The sequence below is a fragment of the Pezoporus occidentalis genome, unplaced genomic scaffold (genome assembly GCF_034315485.1).
Source record: "Pezoporus occidentalis ecotype Australia unplaced genomic scaffold, CSIRO_AGI_Poc_V1 ctg46, whole genome shotgun sequence".
Classification (NCBI taxonomy): Eukaryota; Metazoa; Chordata; class Aves; order Psittaciformes; family Psittacidae; genus Pezoporus; species Pezoporus occidentalis.
This window is the reverse complement of record NW_026915791.1, coordinates 7,496,667-7,518,129: the sequence shown is the minus strand read 5'-3', so window position 1 is coordinate 7,518,129 and position 21,463 is coordinate 7,496,667. Positions and strand designations below refer to the sequence as shown.

The window sequence follows — 21,463 nt, the reverse complement described above, 5'->3', positions numbered from 1 at the left end:
GCCAACCTTTCTAGAGAGAGATACGAGCTTTTGTTGGACCAAATAACACAGCTGGTCTATAGACAGGCTTTTGGACTCACAAATTTCCAGAGCAGGAGCAGGTCAGAGATGAACACGGTCTTGGGCAGACAAAAGCAAGTCTAACGAACGCCCTTACCTCTCCCCATCAACCTGCCCGTGGACCACCGGGCTGGGGGCGCTGCCCCGCGGGTCGCTTCGCCCATGACCCCACCGCGGCCCAGCCGGTCCCACACAGCTACCGTGTGTAGCTGTGCCCCGGTCAGTGCCTGCCGCGGGCGGGGAGCAGCGCAGGGCTCCCCGCCCTCCTCCCTCCGCCGCCGCTGGTGCTTATCCCACCACGCCGGTTCCCAGCAAGGCAGCGGGAGCCGGGCCCGGTTGTCTCACGCCGCCGGTCGCACTCCGGCGCCGCCGCCTCCCATCACCGACCTGTGACAGGGGCTCCGAGCCCCCCCCCCCTCCCCTTCCCCTCTCCCGCCCGCCTCCGGGCCCTCCTCCCGTCACTGATTCGGCGCCGGAGCCCCGGGTGCCCGAACCCCCTCCCCAGCCCCGGCCCTCACCGCGGCTCCCGAGCTGTCAGTGCGCAGCCCCGCGCCGCCGACCGCCGCCAACCGCTGCCGCGGAGCCGCCACCGCGGGGCGGCCGCAGGTACCGTGCGCGGGGAGCGGGTGCTGCCGGGGCCGGGCTGCACCTGCGGGGCCGGGGGTGAGGATCGCGGTTCCCCGGCCGGACAAGGGGCGCTGGGAGCGGGGCCTCGGGCGGGCCTGTCCCCGGCGGTGCGGAGCGGAGCCCCGGCGGCCGCACAAGGGTCGTCGGGGGGGAGCTCTCACGGCGGCGGCCGCGGGTCGTGGCGAAGAAGGGCGCTCGGGACGCGCTGCGGTGTCCGAGCCCGTGGCCCTCGGGAGCGGCGGGCAGAGCGCGGGGTCGCCCGGGTGGGATGCGCTCCCGCTCCGTTCCTAGGAGAGGCTGGACAATAGGGGGATATGCCCCGTTTACCTCTCCCACCACCTCTTCGATTTCCAATAGAGTTTATGAGGGAAAGGGTATGAGATTTTGGAGCCGGGGTTGGAGAACCTCCCGGGGCCGGCCGTGAGCAAGGGCATAGTGCGAAATTCCCACAGGGGCAGTTTCTCAGGTGGGAAATAGCATTAATCTTCAGTTTCCTGCGGGAACTGAGTCCCAAGGGTTTTCCCAAGAGTAGTGTAGGCGACTGACTCTGTAATGTGCGATTTTCTGTCAGATAATGCAGCTTAATCCTTCTCTGTGTATTTGGCATTCCCAGTCATCTCCTCAACCCACTCCCTAAGAGCTCCCAGGGAAGCGGTTCAGCATCTCCAGGTGATGTTTCTGTCAGACACTCTTGAGTTTCTGCACTGCTGGCTGACTAGAAGGCAGCATTGTGACCCTTTGGTTTATGCACACACTGAATGAGCCGTGCTTGAATTATTCATTCTGATGCTATTGCAACCTTCTGCAGTTCCTCTTCTCCAGGGACATGATGTGTAACAAGACTTTGAAATGCTTTGCCAATGAGGCTGCAGTCCTATTGAGGCATATGGCAGCTGTTTGCTTTTTAATTGTTCTTAAGGGTTAATTTATAGCAGTAAAAGGCATGTTAAGAATGAGGATTCCCAGTAGGGCAGCATTATCCTCTACCTTCCTTCTGTTTCTCTCTAAAAAGCTGTAATTCAGAGTACTGAATGGTTAGTGGACTAGGCTCTGCAGTTGAGTTTTGTATTTTCCATCTGGAAGAAGCAATGCCTTCAAAGTACATTTCTTCTCCATGTACAGAATGCCTCCTAAGTACGTGTGTCAAACCTATGGCTTTGACATGGAATTGATTTTAATCTGATTATTTGTCAGTGTCATAGATGTTTCTTATTTTGTAGGTTAAGAAACACAGACAGAAATGAAATACGTTGGAACAAGAGATTTGGCAGTAACACTTGGAAACTCATTTGTTGTTATTTATGTTTTGCAAGTGCGATCATGCTGTGCTCTCCAAAGAGTGTTCATTGATACACTCAGGAACATCGATGTTTCCCATAGGAGGTTGGGTGGATGCACAATGAATATACAAGATAACTATACTATGATCTGTAGTCAAGTAGGTGCATGATAGCCTTTATAGTCTCCATTTTAATAATAGACGTATTTCCAAAGAGCAGCCAAGCTTACTGTTTTTGGAACACCCACTCTTGTATCAAATATTAATCTGGATGAACACAGGCACATAGAGGCATGTTGTATACCTAAGGCATAAAGAGCCAAGGTAATCTGAACCTTCTGTGCTTAGCACCCAGTAATATGAAGACCAAAATACAACAAGGCAAGTGCTAGTGGAAGAAGAGCATCAGTCAGCCTCCAAGTGATGACTGTCATTCTGCTAGAATTTCCACATTCTTATGGTTAGTTATAGGCAGAAAGCATTGAAATGAACTAATCTGATAGATTTCCAAGGTGGAGAGTACCTCTGAGAATATAATATTAACAGCCGAGAAATGTCTCTGTCCAAGAGATACTTACCTCTACATAGGCTATAAGGCATGAGAAAAGAGCAAAAAATAGGGCTTAAAATTGCTAGACTCTTCAAAATGCTGAAGCCTAGGTCTTCATTACCAGCATCTAAGGTCAGACGTTAGGATCTGGTGGGTTTTACTCCTGAGCTCTTCCAACCATTCACCCATCCTTTTAAATGCTCAAAGTATGAAGTGTATGTTCCGTTCCGAGGTGCACAGTTATGGGAATTGTTGTTCCACTTGCCTTAGAATTACAGCTTACTGACTAGTCTGTATGGGTGAGGATATTTGTACAGCCTTCAAAGACACGTTAAGGCTTGGCAGTTTGATAGTTCATCATACGATATTTGAAAGACTGGCTCCGATTTTCACCCAGTAGAGATTAAAAGCTTCTTTTACTTCTTGAATGACACCCAGAAATTTAGTATACATCCCATGGCCCAGCAGATTCAAGCTGAAGTCAGGACTTTATTTTTCCTCTCAGTTTTCCTTTACCTTTTCCTTTACCCCTACCCCAGGAAAGGAAATTTGCCTGATGTTCAATGAGATAAGCCAGTAATACACAACTGCTGTGTTGGTGGCTGTTTTGTCAATCCCTTGTCTCCCCCTGAATGCTTTCTTGTCCTTGTAAAGCCTCTCTCTAGTTGCATATTTCCTCCATACAGGTTAGAGAATAAAGGAGGAATTCCTGCTGCATCTAATCAAAGGTCTGAGGTTTCCGGCAGAGGTAACACTGCCAGAATCAGGAGATGATCACAGAGCAAGCAGTAAGTGGCTACTCCAGAGGCTAATAATTGATTACTAGGGTCCCACTGGGAAACAGTATGAATTCACAAAGTCCTATTTCTCCTTCTTTAGCCTCCAGCTGCTTAATTCGTCCCATGCATGTTTTCTACTGCGCTACAGCCTCTGCCACAGTGCCAGGGAAATCATCCATATTGGGTTAAGGAATCTGGGAAGACTAGAGTAGTGGTTACTGGAATGAGAGCCAGAGGCAGATGAGACAGTGAAGCCACTGTTGTCAGGAGGAATACCACATCATCTTTATTCCTATGCACACAAAGGCTTTCTATTGCTTATGTGCCTGCTTGTGACCACCACAGCTGGCATTTGAGCTCAGAGGAAAGCAACCTGGAGTCCTTTAGTCAAGGGCAAGTGCAAAGAAGATATTCAGTCCACTTAACCAACTAACTTATTGGGTGCATCCCTTCCAGTGTGTGTGCTGCTGGTGTAACTGCAGGAAATGTAATAAATTATGACATTCCTAATATAACCCTAAGTCTATGAAGAGAGCTGGTCACATCTTTCCCATTCTTTATTTCAGTATTCCAGCAGGTTCTAACAGAACTGCCTTTTGTTCGTTTTACCTATTAAAAGCTATTTGAGTAAGAGATTTAATTTGGGTTTGTTTGGGGATTTTTTTAAGTAAAAGTTAGGATTCTTGACTGTGGTTGCACATTAGTTTAAATATTTGCTTTGATGAGGCACGAGGCATAGCAGTGAAGGAGACTATAAACTGGGTAAACATGATTTTATGAACAGAAAGATCTTCTTTAAATAATATCAGAAGGTTCAGGGCTCATAATCCATGTGCCAGCCCCTCAGAGAAGCCAAAAGCTGCTTAAAACTGATGTGATAGCTGTGTCAGTGTGACTTGGATCTGCTTTCCTTCATTGTTCTCTTAGGTGACCTGGATGGTAAATATAAAGAGTGGGTGTATCACATTTGCCAGGGACATCAAACTGTGAGATTTGAAATGTGCTGGAGGAAAGATGAGAATTCAAAATTATTCCAACAAATTGGAAGAATTGCTGGGAAAAGAACTGGGTGAAATTGAGTAGGGATAAATGTGAGGTACTGCAATAAGGCAGGAATAATCAACTGGATAAGCACAAGGGAAAAGTAAATTACGAGCTTGGAACTCTGCAGAAAAGGATCCGAGTGTTATGATAGATCACAAGCTGAACATGAGTCAATGTCATGCTGTTGAAATGAAGGCAAACATCTTGCCGGGATGTGTAAAAGACATATAGCCTGGAAGACATGTGAAGCAATCCTCCTGCTCTGTAGAGCATTGCTAAAGCCTCAGCTTGGAAGTTGTGTGAGGTTTTGGTTATTACACTTTGAGATAGGTGTGATTCATTGGAGAGCCCAGAAAAGGGCATCACAGGTCAGAAAAACATGACCTGCGAGGTGATTTGAAATAACTGAAAGCATTTAGCCCAAAGACCAGAAAGCTGCAGGGGAATATTTCAGTCTTCAGGCACAAAATAGAGGAGGGAATGATCTTTTCCTTGGGCTTATGGCAGATGGAGCAGAAAGCAAGAAGGAGCAGAAAGAAAGATTATTTTAGAATGCAGGAATAATTTTCTAGGACATAAGATAATAAAAACTGTTGAATATTTGGTCTGGGGAGGTTGTAAAGAGTGCAACATTATAAGAGTAAGTTAGACAATTATCTGTGAAGGATGAAATTAGGCTAGATCTGTCATGGGAATTCACCTTGAACTATCTGACATCTGAAGCTCCCTTCTAGACCTTCTTTTATCATTTCATGAAGACAACATCCTCATTTCATGTAAATGAAATAAAAGCTGTCTGCTGGCCCTGTTTTGGTGTTTTCTGTTATCCAAGGGTAGCACAGCACCAAGAACATGGTGTAGCTCTTTCTAAAGAGAGTCTGAAAAAAAGCAAAAGCTTAGTAGAAGATGGTTAAAAAAGGTCTCTCTTTTTGGAGAAGACATAAAGAACAGGACATTCTGCTTGGCTGAGTCTATAAATGCTGAAAATAATTATATGGAAGAAGAAAAATGAATGAGGATTAGCAGTTAGGAAAATGATCTGAGCTGAAACTACGAAATCTTCTAGTATTTTTTACTCCTTGAATGGCTGTAGTCCAAAAATACTTTTTTTTAGAGATAAAGTGAAATAAAATACTGAAATCAAAATAGGAGTAAAATAAAGCATAGTCTACAACTGATGTTTTTAGGCATTTCTCCAGGAAGAGAAAACGTAAGCCCTGTAGTATTCATGATATAGCATATACTGTTTAATATAAATGGAACAGACAGTCCCCTGTGCATAGTGAAAAAGTGATGGATCTCTGTGAGGAGACAGGTAGAAAGAAATGAGAGCAGCGATCATTTCTTTTGGATGCTGCAGTGGAAAGCTGCACATAAGGTCCTGAACAGAGCATATTTTGAGTCCAACCAAAGGAATTTTTAATCCTCTAAAGGGAGAAGGATTTTCCTTTCTCCCCAGGCTTTAGATCTATCCACGCAGGCAAAAGGAAAAGGTCTTGGAGAAGCTAAAGACGTACTGGGAAGAGTGGAAGTGGGTTTTATACCAACCAGGAATAGGGGATTTTTCTTTGGAGACAGGTACTCTCTGGGATTGCAAAACTGCAAAGCAACTGTTAGAAAGAATCTGTGTTGAATGAACTGTACAAAGAGAAAATGAAGAATTAGGCTGTGCTTTTTAGAAGGCTGTTTTCATGGAGCTCTTGCTCAGTGATCTGTTGTGTATTAACATTATAATCTGGTGTCATTTAAACACACTTACACTTGAATTATCCATAAATAGATGGAAATCCTCATACTTTGATTTACTCTGGGACACGTGAGCACAAACTGTGACACTATATAAGCTCTGATTGATTTTTTTCCCCTGCCCCTATGTTCCATTGCTGCTTGAACACTTTAGGAAAATAAACAATTTGCTTGGAAAGCCAGTGGCCCAGATATTCTGAAGTAAATTCACATCCCTTCCACCCAAGGGCTGACCAGTGCTTCACATCAGCTTGTATTTCTTTGCCTGAGTTTATTGGATTGCGCCTTCTCCCATCCTTCTCTTTGCTTTCTGAGTGTATGAAACCCAGCCTTTATTTGGGAGACAGGGTATCCAAAAGAAGGCTTACTGTGACCCAGTGCTAAAGGAGGTTCAGATTTGGAACAACATGGTTCTGGAAGGAGATAATGTAAAAAAAGCTCTCCCTTTTACTAGTAGGAGGAAGCAACAAGATGGAGGGTTGTTCTCTAGGAAACTTGGGAGGAAATCTGAGGCAGTCTAGGCAGAAAACTACTGAAGATGCTGGAGGGGATTCTGTAGATATTAATCTCCTTTTGGAAGCTGTTGATAATTGTCTTGAAAAGGAAAGGTGTTAGACAGAAGTAGCCAGAAGGAAGGTATTTGAGTAGAGGGAGCACTGGTTTGAAATATGAACTGAATGTGAACATTAGGGTGCCTGGGTGAAATTTCTCGGTGTGGCTGTGAGGAAATTGCGTAGGCTACTGCAAATGGCACTTCTGTCAGTATGAGCTGCATATTTAATGCGATGTAATGATATCCGAGCCTGCTTTAAAAAAGCATCTGCACGATAGTGTTCAGAGCAGCTGTAGCCTTCATTTCTTCTTTTTTTCTTCATTGATATTATGTCCAGCTAGAGTCTAAAAGTCCCATAAATCCTGCCAGTGGGTTCCTACACTCATCGCTTCAGTATGTTGGAAATATTCTGTTCCTATAAGCAAAAATCAGAGGCAGCAGCTTCAAGCTGTCAAAGGCAATTTTGCCTAAGAGGAAACTGGGTGGTCACGCAGATGAGCTTGAAATCTGTGAACACTTGACAGGCTCTGAGCAGTTTCTCACTGTGAATGAGGAGCTGATGAGGGAAGAGCAGTGTCCAGCAGCGCTTTTTGATGGTAATGCCAGAGCCTTTTACCAGCAGCTTCCCAGGGCAGATGGAGTTTTACAGAAAGAGTCACACAAGGATTTCTACTGCCATTATGAGGGGGCTGGAGGTTTTTTCAGTACTGGAAACAATATAGAGCCAGAAAGCAGATATGGGAAAACTTTGTAAGACTGTGTGTGTATGGAGGAGAAGCAAGTGCTTCTTTCTGTCCCCCCAGCCAGGGCAGTAGATTCCGCACTAGGGAGAGCAGCACCTCTCTGTCAGACTGTCACAGAAAAATCCAAGTTCAAAAGCACAACTGTGAAACCTTGATTTGTGCAGGGCTTAAAGGAGGCTAAAAATTGCATGAGCCCACGTTCCAACTGCTATAGGCATTCCTCAGAAAGGTCTCATTACAAGGGATTTGTCAGGAAAGACCACTGCACATTGATGATTGTGAAGGGTCAGACTTAACAAACATGGAGGTTAGACTAGATGGTCTCCAGAGGTCCCTTTCAACCCTACCAATTCTGTGATCCTGTGACAATGAATAACTTTGCTAACTTACTTTTCTACCTTTAACAGCGTATCTGCAGACATAAAAGAAAGTATGCTACTGGGATGACAATTTGCTATACTGATTCATGACAAGCAATCAATATTGAAGAGCACTACTTATATTGCAGACTTTCATTGTTAATTGAGAACTTATATATCACCCAGAGGAAGTCTGGGTCTCAAGAGACTGGTGACAAATATTGGGGTGGTCACATATAATAATTATTCTTTGTATGATTGTTTCTTGATCTGTCTACCAACTCAGATTGTCCTACAGTCATACAATCATAGAATAGTTAGGGTTAGAAAGGACCTCAAGATCACGCAGTTCCAACTCCCCTGCCATAGGAAGGGACAACTCACACTAAACCATCTCACCCAAGGCTCTGTCCAACCTGGTCTTGAACACTGCCAGGGATGGAGCATTCACAACCTCCCTGGGCAACCCATTTCAGTGCCTCAGCACCCTCACAGTAAAGAACTTTTTCCTTATATCCAATCTAAACTTCCTCTGTTTAAATTTGAACCCGTTACCCCGTGTCCTATCACTACAGTCCCTAATGAACAGTCCCTCCTCAGCACCCCTATAGGCCCCCTTCAGATACTGGAAGGCTGCTATGAGGTCTCCACACAGCCTTCTCTTCTCCAGGCTGAACAGCCCCAACTTTCTCAGCCTGTCTTCATACAGGAGGTGCTCCAGTCCCTGATCATCCTCGTGGCCTCCTCTGGACTTGTTCCAACAGTTCCATGTCCTTTTTATGTTGAGGACACCAGAACTGCACACAATGCTCCCTCCAGGTGAGGTCTCATGAGAGCAGAGTAGAGGGGCAGGATCACCTCCTTCGACCTGTTGGTCACGCTCCTTTTGATGCAGCCCAGGATACGGTTGGCTTTCTGGGCTGCGAGCGCACACTGAAGCTGGCTCATGTTCATTTTCTCATCGACCAACACCCCCAAGTCCTTCTCCGCAGGGCTGCTCTGAATCTCTTCTCTGCCCAACCTAATTGGACAACTAAAGGACAGGACCAGAAAAAAGACTCATTAGTTTATGTGGAGTTTGACACCTCTCTCTGCCCAGATAGAGTTTGTCAGAGTTCTCATTCTGAAATAATACTGGCCTCTGCTTTGGTGCTGAGTGTGTGATGCTCGTTTCCCCCCAGTTCTCCAGCTCCAGGCCTGTGTTCTGACCCAGAAAGAGGAGGAGTAGAAAGGAAGATGTCAAAGCAGAGACAGAAGATGCACAGATCTTAATGCCTTTAATCACCTTCTTCACTAAAGCAGAGCTCAGTGAATTTCCAAATTGAGATGTTGCAGCATGTTGGCAGTGAAGAGCAGCACTGCAGTGCAACTCACAGTGTTCTCTGAACATCTTCACAGTAATAAAACAGCAGGACACGAAAAGAAATTAATGTGATTTTTTTGGCTGAGTGTGGTGGCAGATGTTAAAAGACAGCATGCTTTCCTGCCTTACCTGTCAAGACAAAAATAAAACTCCCAAGGAAAGCAGCATTCCTGTAGGGAAATGCCCCAGTACCGATAGAGGTTTTACTCTGATGGATTCACAAAGTCTACTGTCAGGAAATTCCGGTCAATAGCAAGTGACATTTCCCGAGTATGTTATAGTGAAGCCTTTGATGGGCAAAAAGACCAAAGCAATTATGTCTCCACTGATAAAACATAATGTTACAAGTTAATCTGTCGAGCAAAGGGGACTGAATCTCACCCTTTCTGCAGGTTTTCTGTTAACTGCAGATAATCAAGAGGGGGACCAGATATACCCGACTTGTGAACATCTTTGGTTGCACTGCTCAATCAACTCTTAGTGAGCTCAGACATGACTCGCAAATGAAAATGTTTGCAATCCCAGCTGGCATTCAGCTATCCATTAATTCCCTTAGGGGATGACTACGGGACTCCACAGGCTTATACTTGTGATCTGATGATCAACAAGCAAGAATCAGCATATCCCCTCTGTCTTTTACCCAGGTTAGTAATGCAGCAGGTCTTAGAGTAATGACTGGAGGGCAGCATTCCAGAGAGTGGGGGAACGGGTTAGAAGCAACAACTGCAGGCACAGACTTCCAAGGAAAGTGAGAATTATGTGACCAACTCAAGTGAGAGAGGGGAAGAGTAGGTGTGGATATGCAGCTAGGGAAGAAAACAGACCTGAAAGATATAAACTTTGTTCCTCTTTCTTTATTAGGACCTTATGTAACAGTTAAATAAAAATCATACATTGGCTCCTAAAAAGTGCAGGAGCACAGATTCAGAGAAAGGAAATTGAGGATATAAAACTATTTACAGAGAAGACAATGGGCACACCTTCAGAGTACACCACATGTTCCATTATCTCTTATAAGATCTCACAATCTTGTGTAAAACAGTCTTCAACAGGACCAGAGTTGCAATTCCTGTAATGTACCTGTAATGTATAGACAGTCAGAATGACTTTCCTATTTAGTGCACCTTCATGGGTGTGAGGTTCCACAGGTTCCTATGAATTCCTTGACAAATAAACCTACTGTTAAACTGCTGTCTTCATTCTTAATGAGAGGATGGAAGGAGAACATGGAAGGATCACTGCAGGATATTTCCCAACTGATTGTGCTGTACCTGACGGGTCTGCTGAACAACTGGACATGTGAATGGAAGTGGCAGTATGGAACAGGGAGGAAAGGCAGTACAGCCTGTGTTTAACTGGAATACTTATTCTCATCCTGGTGAAATTCCCTTCAATGTCTATAAGTATTCATTGCAACTAAGGATTAAAAGAAAACTGACAAATAGGGCATCGACTCTGAGAACAGCGTAGGCACCTCCTTATCTAGTCAGCATGGTTGGAGGATGGAAATATTCATTCAGCTTCACTGAAGGAAAGTGCTGCCTAGATACATAAAGTATGGTTTAAAAAAACCCAAACAACCAAGAACTGCCTATACTGTAGATACCTGCCTAGAGTAAATACTGTGAATAACTACCAATAGTCTCTGAAGTGTTGCTAGACTTTCATTTTTTTAGCAGAAGGATTAGGGAACATCCTGAGATCTAAATTTCCCTTCACTGGAAGGAAGTGGGGTATAAAAAATGAGTCACAGTATGTAACAATGAAACAGAAAGAATAAAGGGGTTAGAACTTGAGCTGATTCTAGAGTACTGGTTCTAGTGTCATTCTGCCAACATGGTGTTTCCACTTTGTCACTCACAGCTCTGTTTACACTATTGGCTATAATGCAGAGATGTATTTGGGGAAAAAAAACACGTCCCTAAGGATGTGAGCTACACCATCACTTCAGGGAAACCTAAGAACAAGCTTGTGTTCAGTGGGGCTGTCTAGACTGCCTTTTCATTCATTACCAGCCCTTTAAAGTCCCCATGCTTCACTTGTTCTTGGGAAAAATCTTTATCTTTTTCCTGACCAAACTCTTACTGAAAGAGAAAAATTACAGGAGTAGCCTGTGATGCCGATCCCATCTGCATATTCCTTAGGCTCCCAGTTCTTGTGTCCAACCCTGTTTACATCTGCAAACACTTCTAAACTTTCTCCCTCGTTGACTTTTAAAAGAGTCTCTCATGGTCTGTATAGCCATTACCATCCTCTTCACATTCTCCTTTTGTGCTATTGTGGTACTCGTGTTACTGTGGTACTTTGTGTACTGTGAAACAACTGGATCTCAGTTGTTGATTCCAGCTGGTCAGAAATGAACCATACCACAATGAAATGGTACCATTTTATTTGCTGAATCTTTCCTTTTAGCACCTTTAGTCCTGCAGGGTTTTTTGGGTTTTCTTTTTCCCCAGACTTTATAGTAGGATAGTAAAAGTAAGAAATCTTATGCTACATTTGCTTGTTATTACCCATGTCTCTATCTGATGTCTTCTAGGCTGTAAGCATCTTTTGAAAGCTCCTCCACAGAGTCCAGCAATGTGCAGGTCAGCAGCCTACCAGCTTCTTGCAGACTGCCATAGTTTAAATATCTTAAGGCAGGTGAAAATTTTAAAATTAATTCATCCCTGTAATTAATTGCTATTAATTTTAAACCAATAATTTCCTGTGTGCCTTTAGAATAGCCTGAGTTGCGCTGCTTGTGCTCAGCATCCTTCCTCGTAAGGCGCCTGTCACTCCAGTAGGTCTGTTGCTGGGGCTGTCTGTCTGGCAGTGTCCTGCACTTCCTATGGTTTTACCTGCACAGCCAAAACAAAAATACCCCAGGACTTCTGTGAATAAGTCCTCCTGCTACATGGCTTCCAGCCCAGCCACTCAGAACAATGAAGTGCCCCCTGCTCCGTTCTCTGTGCCTTTCTCTTTAGAGCGAGCTTTTGCACTGGCCAGCCTGCCTTTTGGGCCTCTGTCTCTGTCTTAACTGAGATCCTTACGGTATATGCTGCCAAAGCGTCAGTTGCTTTCTTTTACCTATCAAAATACCTCCTGGCATTGCAGGCTGGACTGTCTCTGTTAATCCTTTATGCCGGTATAATTTGCCTTCTGGTGCAGCAATATGGTTCCTCCAGAGAGATGGGATGCTTCAACAAAACCTTGTTCCACAGGCTCAGCATCTCTTGTGCACAGCAGGAGAAAGAAATGCACATATAAACCAGGCTAAAAAAGGAAATTAAGTTGGGGGTGGGAAAAGGGATGTTTTAACTTTGACATTACTGTGACTGTAACTGGATCCATGCAAAAATTCCTGCTTTTGGAATGGTCTCAGTGTTTTATGTCTAAAGGTAACTGTGTTAAACTCTGCACAGCAACAGACTTCTGGCTTTCTGAAGATGTGGTGTACAGTCTTCTGTGGCCTCTGCTTTCACAAAACCCATTTATCACTGCACTCATTCCCAGCAATGGCTAGCACTTTCCACTACCTATTTCAGGTGTGATTTCACTGGCAGTTTATCAACAGTTTGTTTAACTGCATGCGAAGGACACCTTTCTAGTATTAAACGCATTTTATGAACCACAGTTTAAACTCAAAATTTCTAGCAATGTTTCCTGGTTTTGATCAGCATTAGAGTATGCTTCTTTGCTTTGCAGTCTTGTTTTCTTGAGGAGTTCATATGTGGTGGAGAGTTGGACATGTGCAATTTGTTCATTTAGAAAAGGGTGCAAAATATTCTATTACAGATTAAAGCATTAGCCTGTTAGAATAACTCTTTTCTCCCATCTGGGGTTTATTCATCCATCTTCTCTACTAAAACACCACTTTGACTAAATCAATGTATTTTTAAATACACACAGTAGCCAAAACAGAAGACGCAGTGTGTCAGCTTGGCACTTCAACTGTGCATAACAGATTTCCTTGAATGATGCTACAGGAAGAACAATCTTAATGTCAGAACCATTGTGTTTCCATTTTGATCAGTGAATATACATCCTGTCATGTATCATCATTTTAGCTTAAACAGAGTTGTTAGAGCTTCAGTTGAAACACAGCAGGTTTAATTAATATTCTGAAGTGCAGGCTAACATTAGAGGTTTGTGCCAGAATTAAGCCTCTCCATTTCCTTTGCCTGATTGTGGCTGGAGTTGAGGCACTTCAAAAGATTTTTTATCTCTCCACAGATCTTTGAGTACACAGAAGCTGGTTTATTATGTTAAAGGACTGCCTTGGCTTAAGAAAACATTTTAAATTAAGTGATTTTTATATTAATACCATACAGTTCTGTCATTCAAAGTATGGCTTAGTTTCCAAAAAGCACTCTGAACACTTCAGACAATGTTTTACCTCTCAGGATTGTTCCAGAGTTCAAAAACCCCACATTCATCAAAACCAGAGAACAGACAAATCCGCACATGAATCCCTCATTTTGTCACACAGTCTCTTTATACAGATTGTGCTTTTGAGGATCTGCTACAATTAATTTCTGCTTGATGTTGGAAGAAGTGGTGCATTCGCATCATTATCTGATGCTTTTAATCTGTATCGGATGAGTGGAACAGGCAGTATGTGGTATCTGGGGAAAGAAATCTTGCTAACTGTAGTCCAAGGAAGCTGTTCATTACACAGGCTTTCACTGATTCGAATAATAGAAACATCTGCAGCTGTCCTTAAATGTTAGAGTTAGAGCTAGGAAGAGCAGGGCTTTGCTCTGGCAGCTTACAGGATTCTAAGAACTTTTACTAGCAGCTCATCCAAGTGCACTGCTTCACTTTTGTTTCATACTTCATTCCTCTGGGTAAAGCTCCCACTGAAATTAAAGAACTCTTGCCTAAGGTAGGACTAGGGAATCTAGCTCATTAATATTTTGGCACAAAAAGAAAACCCTTGTGGGTTTTGCAGGAAGATCTGGCCTACAAGTGCAGAAATGGGGTGACCTTTCTGTTATTGAAAGGCCTTTTGTAAACCCATGGATTTCAGTAGAAGAGTAAAAGTCTTTCCACTGGTGGATTGATTGTGTTCCAGGACAGAAAAACCACCTCCAGCAAGCACGAAGTTATTAAAGTTTCCTGGGTCATGCAAATGGTGAATTCTGGCTCTTTCTTTTCAAAATAGATTTGCAACTCGTGTTCTGCTGTGTCACTCACTGCCATTTGAGCCCCTTCTTTTCAGGTCATAAATTTAATATCAGTTCATTTGAGAGCTGTTTAGCTCCATTAAGTGTTTTGTGCCTTCTATTCCAAAATTAGTTCCTTGACTTCTTCCCTATGGGCTGCTGTCCCTGTTGGTACTGCCTAGTGTAAAGGCAGTAACATACCTTGTTTATCCCTTGGGTCTGCTTAGCTTCATTGCATCCTTCTGTGGTGTTAGGACAATAAGAAATGGTAAGGTAGGGGTCAAAGGGCCCTGATTCGTACATAAATGTAATAAGAATAACACAGTTGTTGTGTTATTACGTATGGCAGTGCGTGGCCCATGCTGAAGACACGCTTTTCGCCTCTAACCTGTATCTTTCACCTCACTCTGAAGTTTCAACACTTACGCCATAGCATGAACTGAATGCTGATCCCACAGTGTCCATGGCCAGCCTCACACCCCTGGTGCTCTCTCTTCCCTGCTGAAAGAAAGCTATTTCAGTAAAAGACTTGAGCATCAGAAGCATTTACAGGGGCAGCAAGAGAGCATTTTGAAAGCTTAATCTTTCAGATTTAATGCACTAATACCCAAGTCCAAGAGTTGTCATGAGCTGCCTCTGTTTATGGCAGCCCTGTGCTAGCTGAGTCTTCCTAATGACTGGCAAATTATTCTTAGGCTGCTTTAGTGTGAAAGGCAGTTCTTAGATACTTTCTAAATTATTTTAAAAAGATAAAGAACTTAAATAGTCCTGAAAGTGGTGAGTGGGAGCTGTCAAGGAAACAACTTGCTAATAGAAGAACATCATACTGCCTTATTTAAATGACTTGCCAGTAAGTTACTGGGAAGAATTGATAAATGAGAGAATGCAACAGCAGAGAGTCTTGTAACTGAGTGACCCAACCTTTAATAAATGACCTTATTACAGAGAAACTATCTTTGGCACAGAAACAAGGATAGTGGTCATTTGAAGAAACGTAAGGTCAGATTCACTACAGAGTTTATTAAACTCTTACTTGGTTTTAAACTCTTTTTGTAGGTTTTTTTGGCCAGCAGTGATGTGCTTGCAGTATATTCACTGATGCCTGGATACACTGAGAGCTGTGGAGCACAGGCAGTGATTTAGAAGCAGGCTTGATACTGTGGCTAAAAATGCAAATGCCAAATCCTTTCTTGTCTTTTCTTGCCTCAAGAGTGTGCAGCCATGTCACAGTCATCCTGGTTCTCCATGCAGCCACACCACCGTGATCACTGGAATAGCAACGGATGAGTATGAATCAGAAACATCTAATAGCCCTTATAAGTTTGCCTTTAGGGCTTGGTTTTCTGTGCTGGAAGCTGAAATGAGCCTGCCGTGCTAAATGTAGCACTCTGCGCTCTGCAAAAACAATACTGCTGAACCAGAGGCTGAGCTCGCAGTGTGACAGTTTGGGGTTTAGCTCTTGGTGAGATGTTCGGGCCTTTTAGTGTTGTTTAAATGGCAGCAATAAATAGCCAAATGCTCTACTGACATGGGAAGAGAGGGAGTCTTTGCCCTGAGGAGCACACGAGCTAAATGGCCAAGTGAGGAAGAATAAAGACAGCATGGAAGCAGACGCATGGCAATTAGCTGTGGCTTAACAGTTCTATTGAAAATGCTCTCTTAAAGTAATTTCTGGGTGAAAGATAAGTCTGTTGTTAGCTGGTTTGTCCCATGTAAGTGTCATGACTAGGGTTAGTAGCAAGTGAATTTTCAGCTGTGAGAAGGCAGTAGCTATAGCAATCAGTTATAGAATCAGGAATCATGACTTAGGAGGTCTCTATTCTGACCTGCTGAAAGCAGGGCCAACACTGAATGCAGACCACATTGCTCAAGGCTTAATAAATCCTGGTCCTGAAAACTTCCAAGCATGAAGATGTCACAACCTCTCTGGGCAGAGTGTTCCATTATTAATTGCCCTCACCATGAAATTATTTTGCTATTTCTGGTGTGAACCAGAACCCTTTGTATTTTATGACAATTCTCTGTTACTCTCTCACATGCACATTAGTGATGAACTGAGCTCTGTCATCTCAGTAACCTCTTCATAGGTACTGGAGGGCTACTACTAGATCCACCCAAAGCTTTCCTTTCTCCAGGCTAAACAAGCCCAGTTCCTTCAGCCTTTCCTCATAGGGCAGGTGCTCCAGACCTCAATCATCTTGGATAGTCTCCTCTGGAGTTTGCATTCTTCAAGTGCAAACTAAAGTGGAATAATCACTGCCTGTGGTTACCGGCTACATTTTGTTGATACAGCCCAGTGCTCTGTTAGCCTTCATCACTTGTAGGGCACAGCACTAAGTCAGGTACAAATTACTGTTCTCCAGAACATCCTTTTCAGTGTCATTGCTTCCCAGTGTTAATCACCAGCCTGTACCAACACGCGTGGTTAATCCACCCCAGGTACAGGGATTTGCATTCATCCATGCTGAATTTCCATTCACCCCATTCTTCCAGCCTGCCTAGGTCCCTCTGAATAGCAGCTGTAACTTCAAGTGTATTGACAAACCCTCTGTTTTAGGGCTGTCTGCAGCCTTGATGAGTGGGCACTCTGTTTCCTCCAGGTCATTGCCAAAAAATACTGAAGAGGATGAAACATTAGCCCTTGAGCCTGTCAACCTAGCCAGTTTTTCACCCATTTAGCAGTCCAGTTATCTAGATTGTAACATCACAACTTGGATATAGGAATGCTCTGGGAGACTGTAACAAAAGCCTTGCTAAAAGGTGGGTGACATCCACTGGTCTATTCCCACAAGAAGGCAATCAGTTTTATTAGACACGATCTATCCTCAGTTGATCGATGCACACTAGATGTCACGTCCTTTGCCTAGAAATATGTTCCAAGAAATACGGTCCATGAGCTCCCCAGGGAGCAAGGTGAGGGGCTGACTGGTCAACTGCTCTGTATTTCCACAAGTCCTCACTTGTCCTTTCTGAAGGTGAGTGCAACATTTGCTTTTCTCCCATCACCAGAGACCTCCTTCGGTCTTCGTGACCTTTCAAAGGTGGAGAGTGGCCTCAATATGACATGAGTCAACTGTCTCAGCACCCTTCAGTGCAGCCCATAGATGTTCAGGAGAAGCAGGTTAAGTCAGGAAAAAGAAATCTGGGGCATGGAGGAAAATACTGAGATGTTTGTGAGTGAAGTAATCTAATGCAAAATTGGCACATGGATGAATAGTTCTTTTTGTCTTTGATAATGTGTCCCTTTCATGTAATTAAGTGAGAATCTAATTAATTCTTGAGTTCATATCTATTGGAGATGCATTTCGATTTTATTCCCAAGCGTGAAAGAGCAGGGACTTTAGGTCAAGCTGGATTCGTGTTGGTTTGATGAGTGATTCTAGTTATCACATCTTGTCAAAAGAGGACACCATTACCACCTTGCAGTCTATGTGGATTCCATCTGCTTTACTTTATTCCTAGCCCAACCCAGCTGATTCAAGTTTTTACCCCTTTATCCTTTTTAATTCAGGATTTGCCTTCACCCCTCCTCCCAATGAGTAGCACGTTTTGCTCCTGTTCTGCTGGTCTGTGGATTCATTGTTTGCAGGCTGGCAAGCCCCCAGTTCTGGGGTGACAGATGGAGCAGACTGCAAACCAGGCAGTTGCCTCCCAGCCTGAATGATATTTTAATAAGCACAGAGAGGTGACAGGGAGAGGAGCTTCTCGCTGGAATGACTGGCAGGTTTGTTTCCAGCCTGAAAGCACTAATAGAGGATTTTGGCCTCAGTCCAGAAACAAAAAAATCACAGAAACTGGAAGCAGAAAATCCCATTAGCTTCTTGTTTACCCCTCTGTTTTAAGGGTCAAAGTTTCTTCTTTCTGGTCTATTATCCAGATACAGATAGTTCCCATTTTGGGGATTTTAGCTCTCTCAGAGATTCTATACTTTGAGAGACTTGCCATTTATTTATTTATCTTTTCATTTCCTTCTTTTTTCCATTTCATTCATTTTCTCCATTGTCTTCTTTCCTTCCTTCCCTAAACATTCTCTTTTCTTCTGGTTTCTTTACACTCTTCACAGTGTAAATCTTCGCAGATTCATGGTAAAGTCTGCCTGAATAATGGGGCCTACCAATTTACTTGCCTTCCAGCTTCCACATCCTATGAAAACAGCCAGTGCAGTGCTAGGCAATGGCATCTGCATGGGAATCTCTAGAGCATATGTCCTCTCCTCCTGCCCTTCAGCTGTATCTCAGTTGTATAATAGAGGGTCTGTGTAGGGCTTTGTTTCATCCTTGGTCTTATGAATAAAAGCACTACAAAAAGGAGCTCTGGCAAAGCCCCAGCACACTCTGAGATCCCTCTGCATTGTGAGCAACACAGTGTTTTGCAGACAAGCTGTAGGATAGCCAGGCTTTCAAATGAGAACATTGTTTTTCTGCCTACAAGTACAGGGAATAGGAAAATATCAGAATGGTGCTTGGATCTGAACTGAGGTATGGTCCTACACACTGCTCAGAAAACACACAGGAAACTTCCTCAGTATCTGGACATAGACCTTCATGTTGTTTATCAAACTTCAGGTCTGGGTTTCAACTGGAGAATGAGCTTTAAATTAATGGGATTCCTGCTAAAATATGCTTCTTTTTCCTTTCAGATACAATGATGGCACTGAAGGTCCGGGTTCTCTTCAGCTTCCTTTGCTGCATGATTTTTCTGCCTACAGATGGCTTCCCAGCAGATGCCGGTACGGAATTTCGCTCTGCTTTCTCTGTGGCCAGAACCAGCAGCATGGAAGGGAGCTCCGAGATGGTCATTACCTTTGACAAAGTGTATGTGAACATTGGCAATGACTTTGATCCCAAGTCTGGATTGTTCCGCTGTCGGATCCCTGGAGCCTACTACTTCTCCTTCACTGTTGGGAAATACCCAAAGAAGAATTTGTCGGTCATGCTGATGAGAAACAAGAACGAGGTGCAAGTGATTGTGTATGATGAACATCACCGCAAGGAACGGAAGGTAGCAAGTCAGAGCGCTATGCTGCAGCTTGACTACGGCGACACTGTTTGGCTGCGTTTACACGGAGACCCCAAGTATGCTCTTTACAGCAATGTGGGCCCCTATACAACTTTCAATGGCTACCTAATCTACCCAGACACTTCTGCCTTCTTCCAGAATGCTCTTAGCTCTCAAGAAGTGGGGCCACACCATCACACTATTCAGCAACTTCCCAGGGAGCAGAATGAAGTTTCACAGCCACACGTGTTATCTGATCAACCAAGCAGGGAGCAAGACCCCCGCTCTGCATTCTCTGTTGCCCGCTCACAGAGTCTCCTGGGCACAGATGACAAGCAAACCCAGCATGAGCCCATCACATTTGACACGGAGTTTGTGAACATTGGGAAAGATTTCAATTCCTCCACTGGCATCTTCTCATGCCGTATACCTGGTGCATACTATTTCTCCTTCACCATCGGCAAAATGCCCTTTAAGACTATGTCAGTGAAACTTATGAAGAACCACAATGAGGTGCAGGCCATGATCTATGATGACAACCACTCCAAGAGGCGCGAGATGCAGAGCCAGAGTATTATGCTGCCACTGCAATACGGGGACACTGTTTGGCTCTACAGCCACCAGCACGATGGCTATGGTGCCTACAGCAACCATGGCAAGTACATTACCTTCACAGGCTTCTTGATCTATTCAGAGGCTCAGCCAAAGCAGCTTCCAGGTGTCAGCTCAAATAATTAAGGGTCAAATAATTAATTACAGATGTGAAAGGAGCGCAAGAAAAGCAAAGGTGCCATGAACTTGGGTATAGCTCCTCTTCAGTTATCGTCCTCTACTTTGAGCATGCTATCATGTGTCCAGTGCTTCCTTTATGCTGCACGCTTGTTCCCTCTCTGCAGGGTCACTGCTGTGTCTGCCATTCATCCACAGAGAGGTCTCTACAGTTTGTATGTGTGTGTCCTGTGTTAGTGTTTGATTTAAGCATAAAGCATGAGGTAGTTTTCTTGGGCAGGGGTGGGCCAATGTAGTGACATGCCAAGGATCAAAGAACCACTGCAGTAATGTTCCTGCAGATCCCCAACATTCGGAAAGCAAAGGATACGGTCACTGTCCTTGCATATCTGGGGAGGGAATAAATGTAATGAAAATGAATGTAATAAAAATACAAAATATGTCAAATTTTCTCAGATTGGAATTTGTTGTTACTTGTGTGCTTGTCACCAGCTGAGGTACCAGTTCAGGAGAGAAAGCAGCATGGTGACTGTACCAGCTGCAGTATGTGCTACTGAGCCAGTCTGCGTACACTCTTTTATCATCCGTGTGTGTGAAGTGTTGGTACCTCTCATGATATTAACACAAATGTCACAATATTTGGTGCTTTTCTTAATCTGACATCAATGAAGTCAAGAAGCTGTTTGAGAATCTCAGCTTGCATTTAATGAAAATAATACATTTAGACACAAACCAAGAAGTGGGCTTCTAGCTCTTGCAGTAAAGGATGAGGGCTCAAATCTATGAATGGAGCATCCTCTGAAAGCTCAGAAACAAGGTAAGTAAGAAGAAAAAAATATGTATCTTTAAATCCTTTCATATATGGGTCAGAAGCAGGCTCATAATGATAAGTGTGAGTAGTATCATGCCGAGCAATAGCAGTGTTGACTGCTGGGGCATTATATTCACCAGAAATTAGCTCCTTGACCACAAGAGCACAAGGATATGGCTGATCTGCCATATGCTGTATTGGTATCACAGTGCAAACAGGATCAAAGGCACCATTAGGTGATACTTTCAGCATCTTTATTCAGTAGTTTCTTACACACTGTGTTTGCCGAACCATAGTGCTGGTGTAGAGGGACTGGCTGTGGAGAGCCCTGGCATGTTCCCACAGGGCAGTAAGGACTGACAGCAGGACCCAGGGGGGCAGTAGGAAAGCAGGAGGCTGGAGGCTTCATCACAGTGTGACTGATGCTGTTTCCATTGAGCCAAACCCTGGTTTGTCTCCCCAGATACATAAACTGAAAAGTGGCAGGTTGGATGAGGCTTGGAGCAACCTGATTTAATGGAACGTGTCTCTGCCCATAGCAGGGAGGTTGGAACTAGATAACCTTTAAGGTCCCTTTCAAACCGAACCATTCTATCATTCTATGATCTTGAGCATGCATAAAACTTTGTGACATGACTCGAGTTTAATTTATAGTCTGCTCAACACATAGCGATG

General features: G+C 43.9%; 1 protein-coding gene across 2 annotated transcripts; it reads left to right on the top strand.

Annotated features, from left to right (window-relative positions):
- The first annotated feature begins 337 nt into the window (after positions 1-337).
- C1QTNF4 (C1q and TNF related 4) lies at positions 338-20,427 on the top strand. Of its 2 annotated transcripts, none has more exons than XM_062635905.1 (2): positions 338-723; positions 18,890-20,427. In XM_062635905.1, exon 2 carries the CDS (start codon positions 18,895-18,897, stop codon positions 19,984-19,986), a length of 1,092 nt encoding a protein of 363 aa, XP_062491889.1. In that variant the 5' UTR covers positions 338-723; positions 18,890-18,894; the 3' UTR covers positions 19,987-20,427. The 2 variants fall into 2 exon arrangements, with proteins under 2 accessions (XP_062491889.1, XP_062491888.1); XM_062635904.1 differs by having other exon boundaries at positions 341-666.
- The last annotated feature ends 1,036 nt before the right edge of the window (positions 20,428-21,463 follow it).

Excerpts from the sequence above, each read along its gene's own strand:
- C1QTNF4 (XM_062635905.1), top strand. The coding sequence starts at position 18,895 with ATGATGGCACTGAAGGTCCGGGTTCTCTTCAGCTTCCTTTGCTGCATG.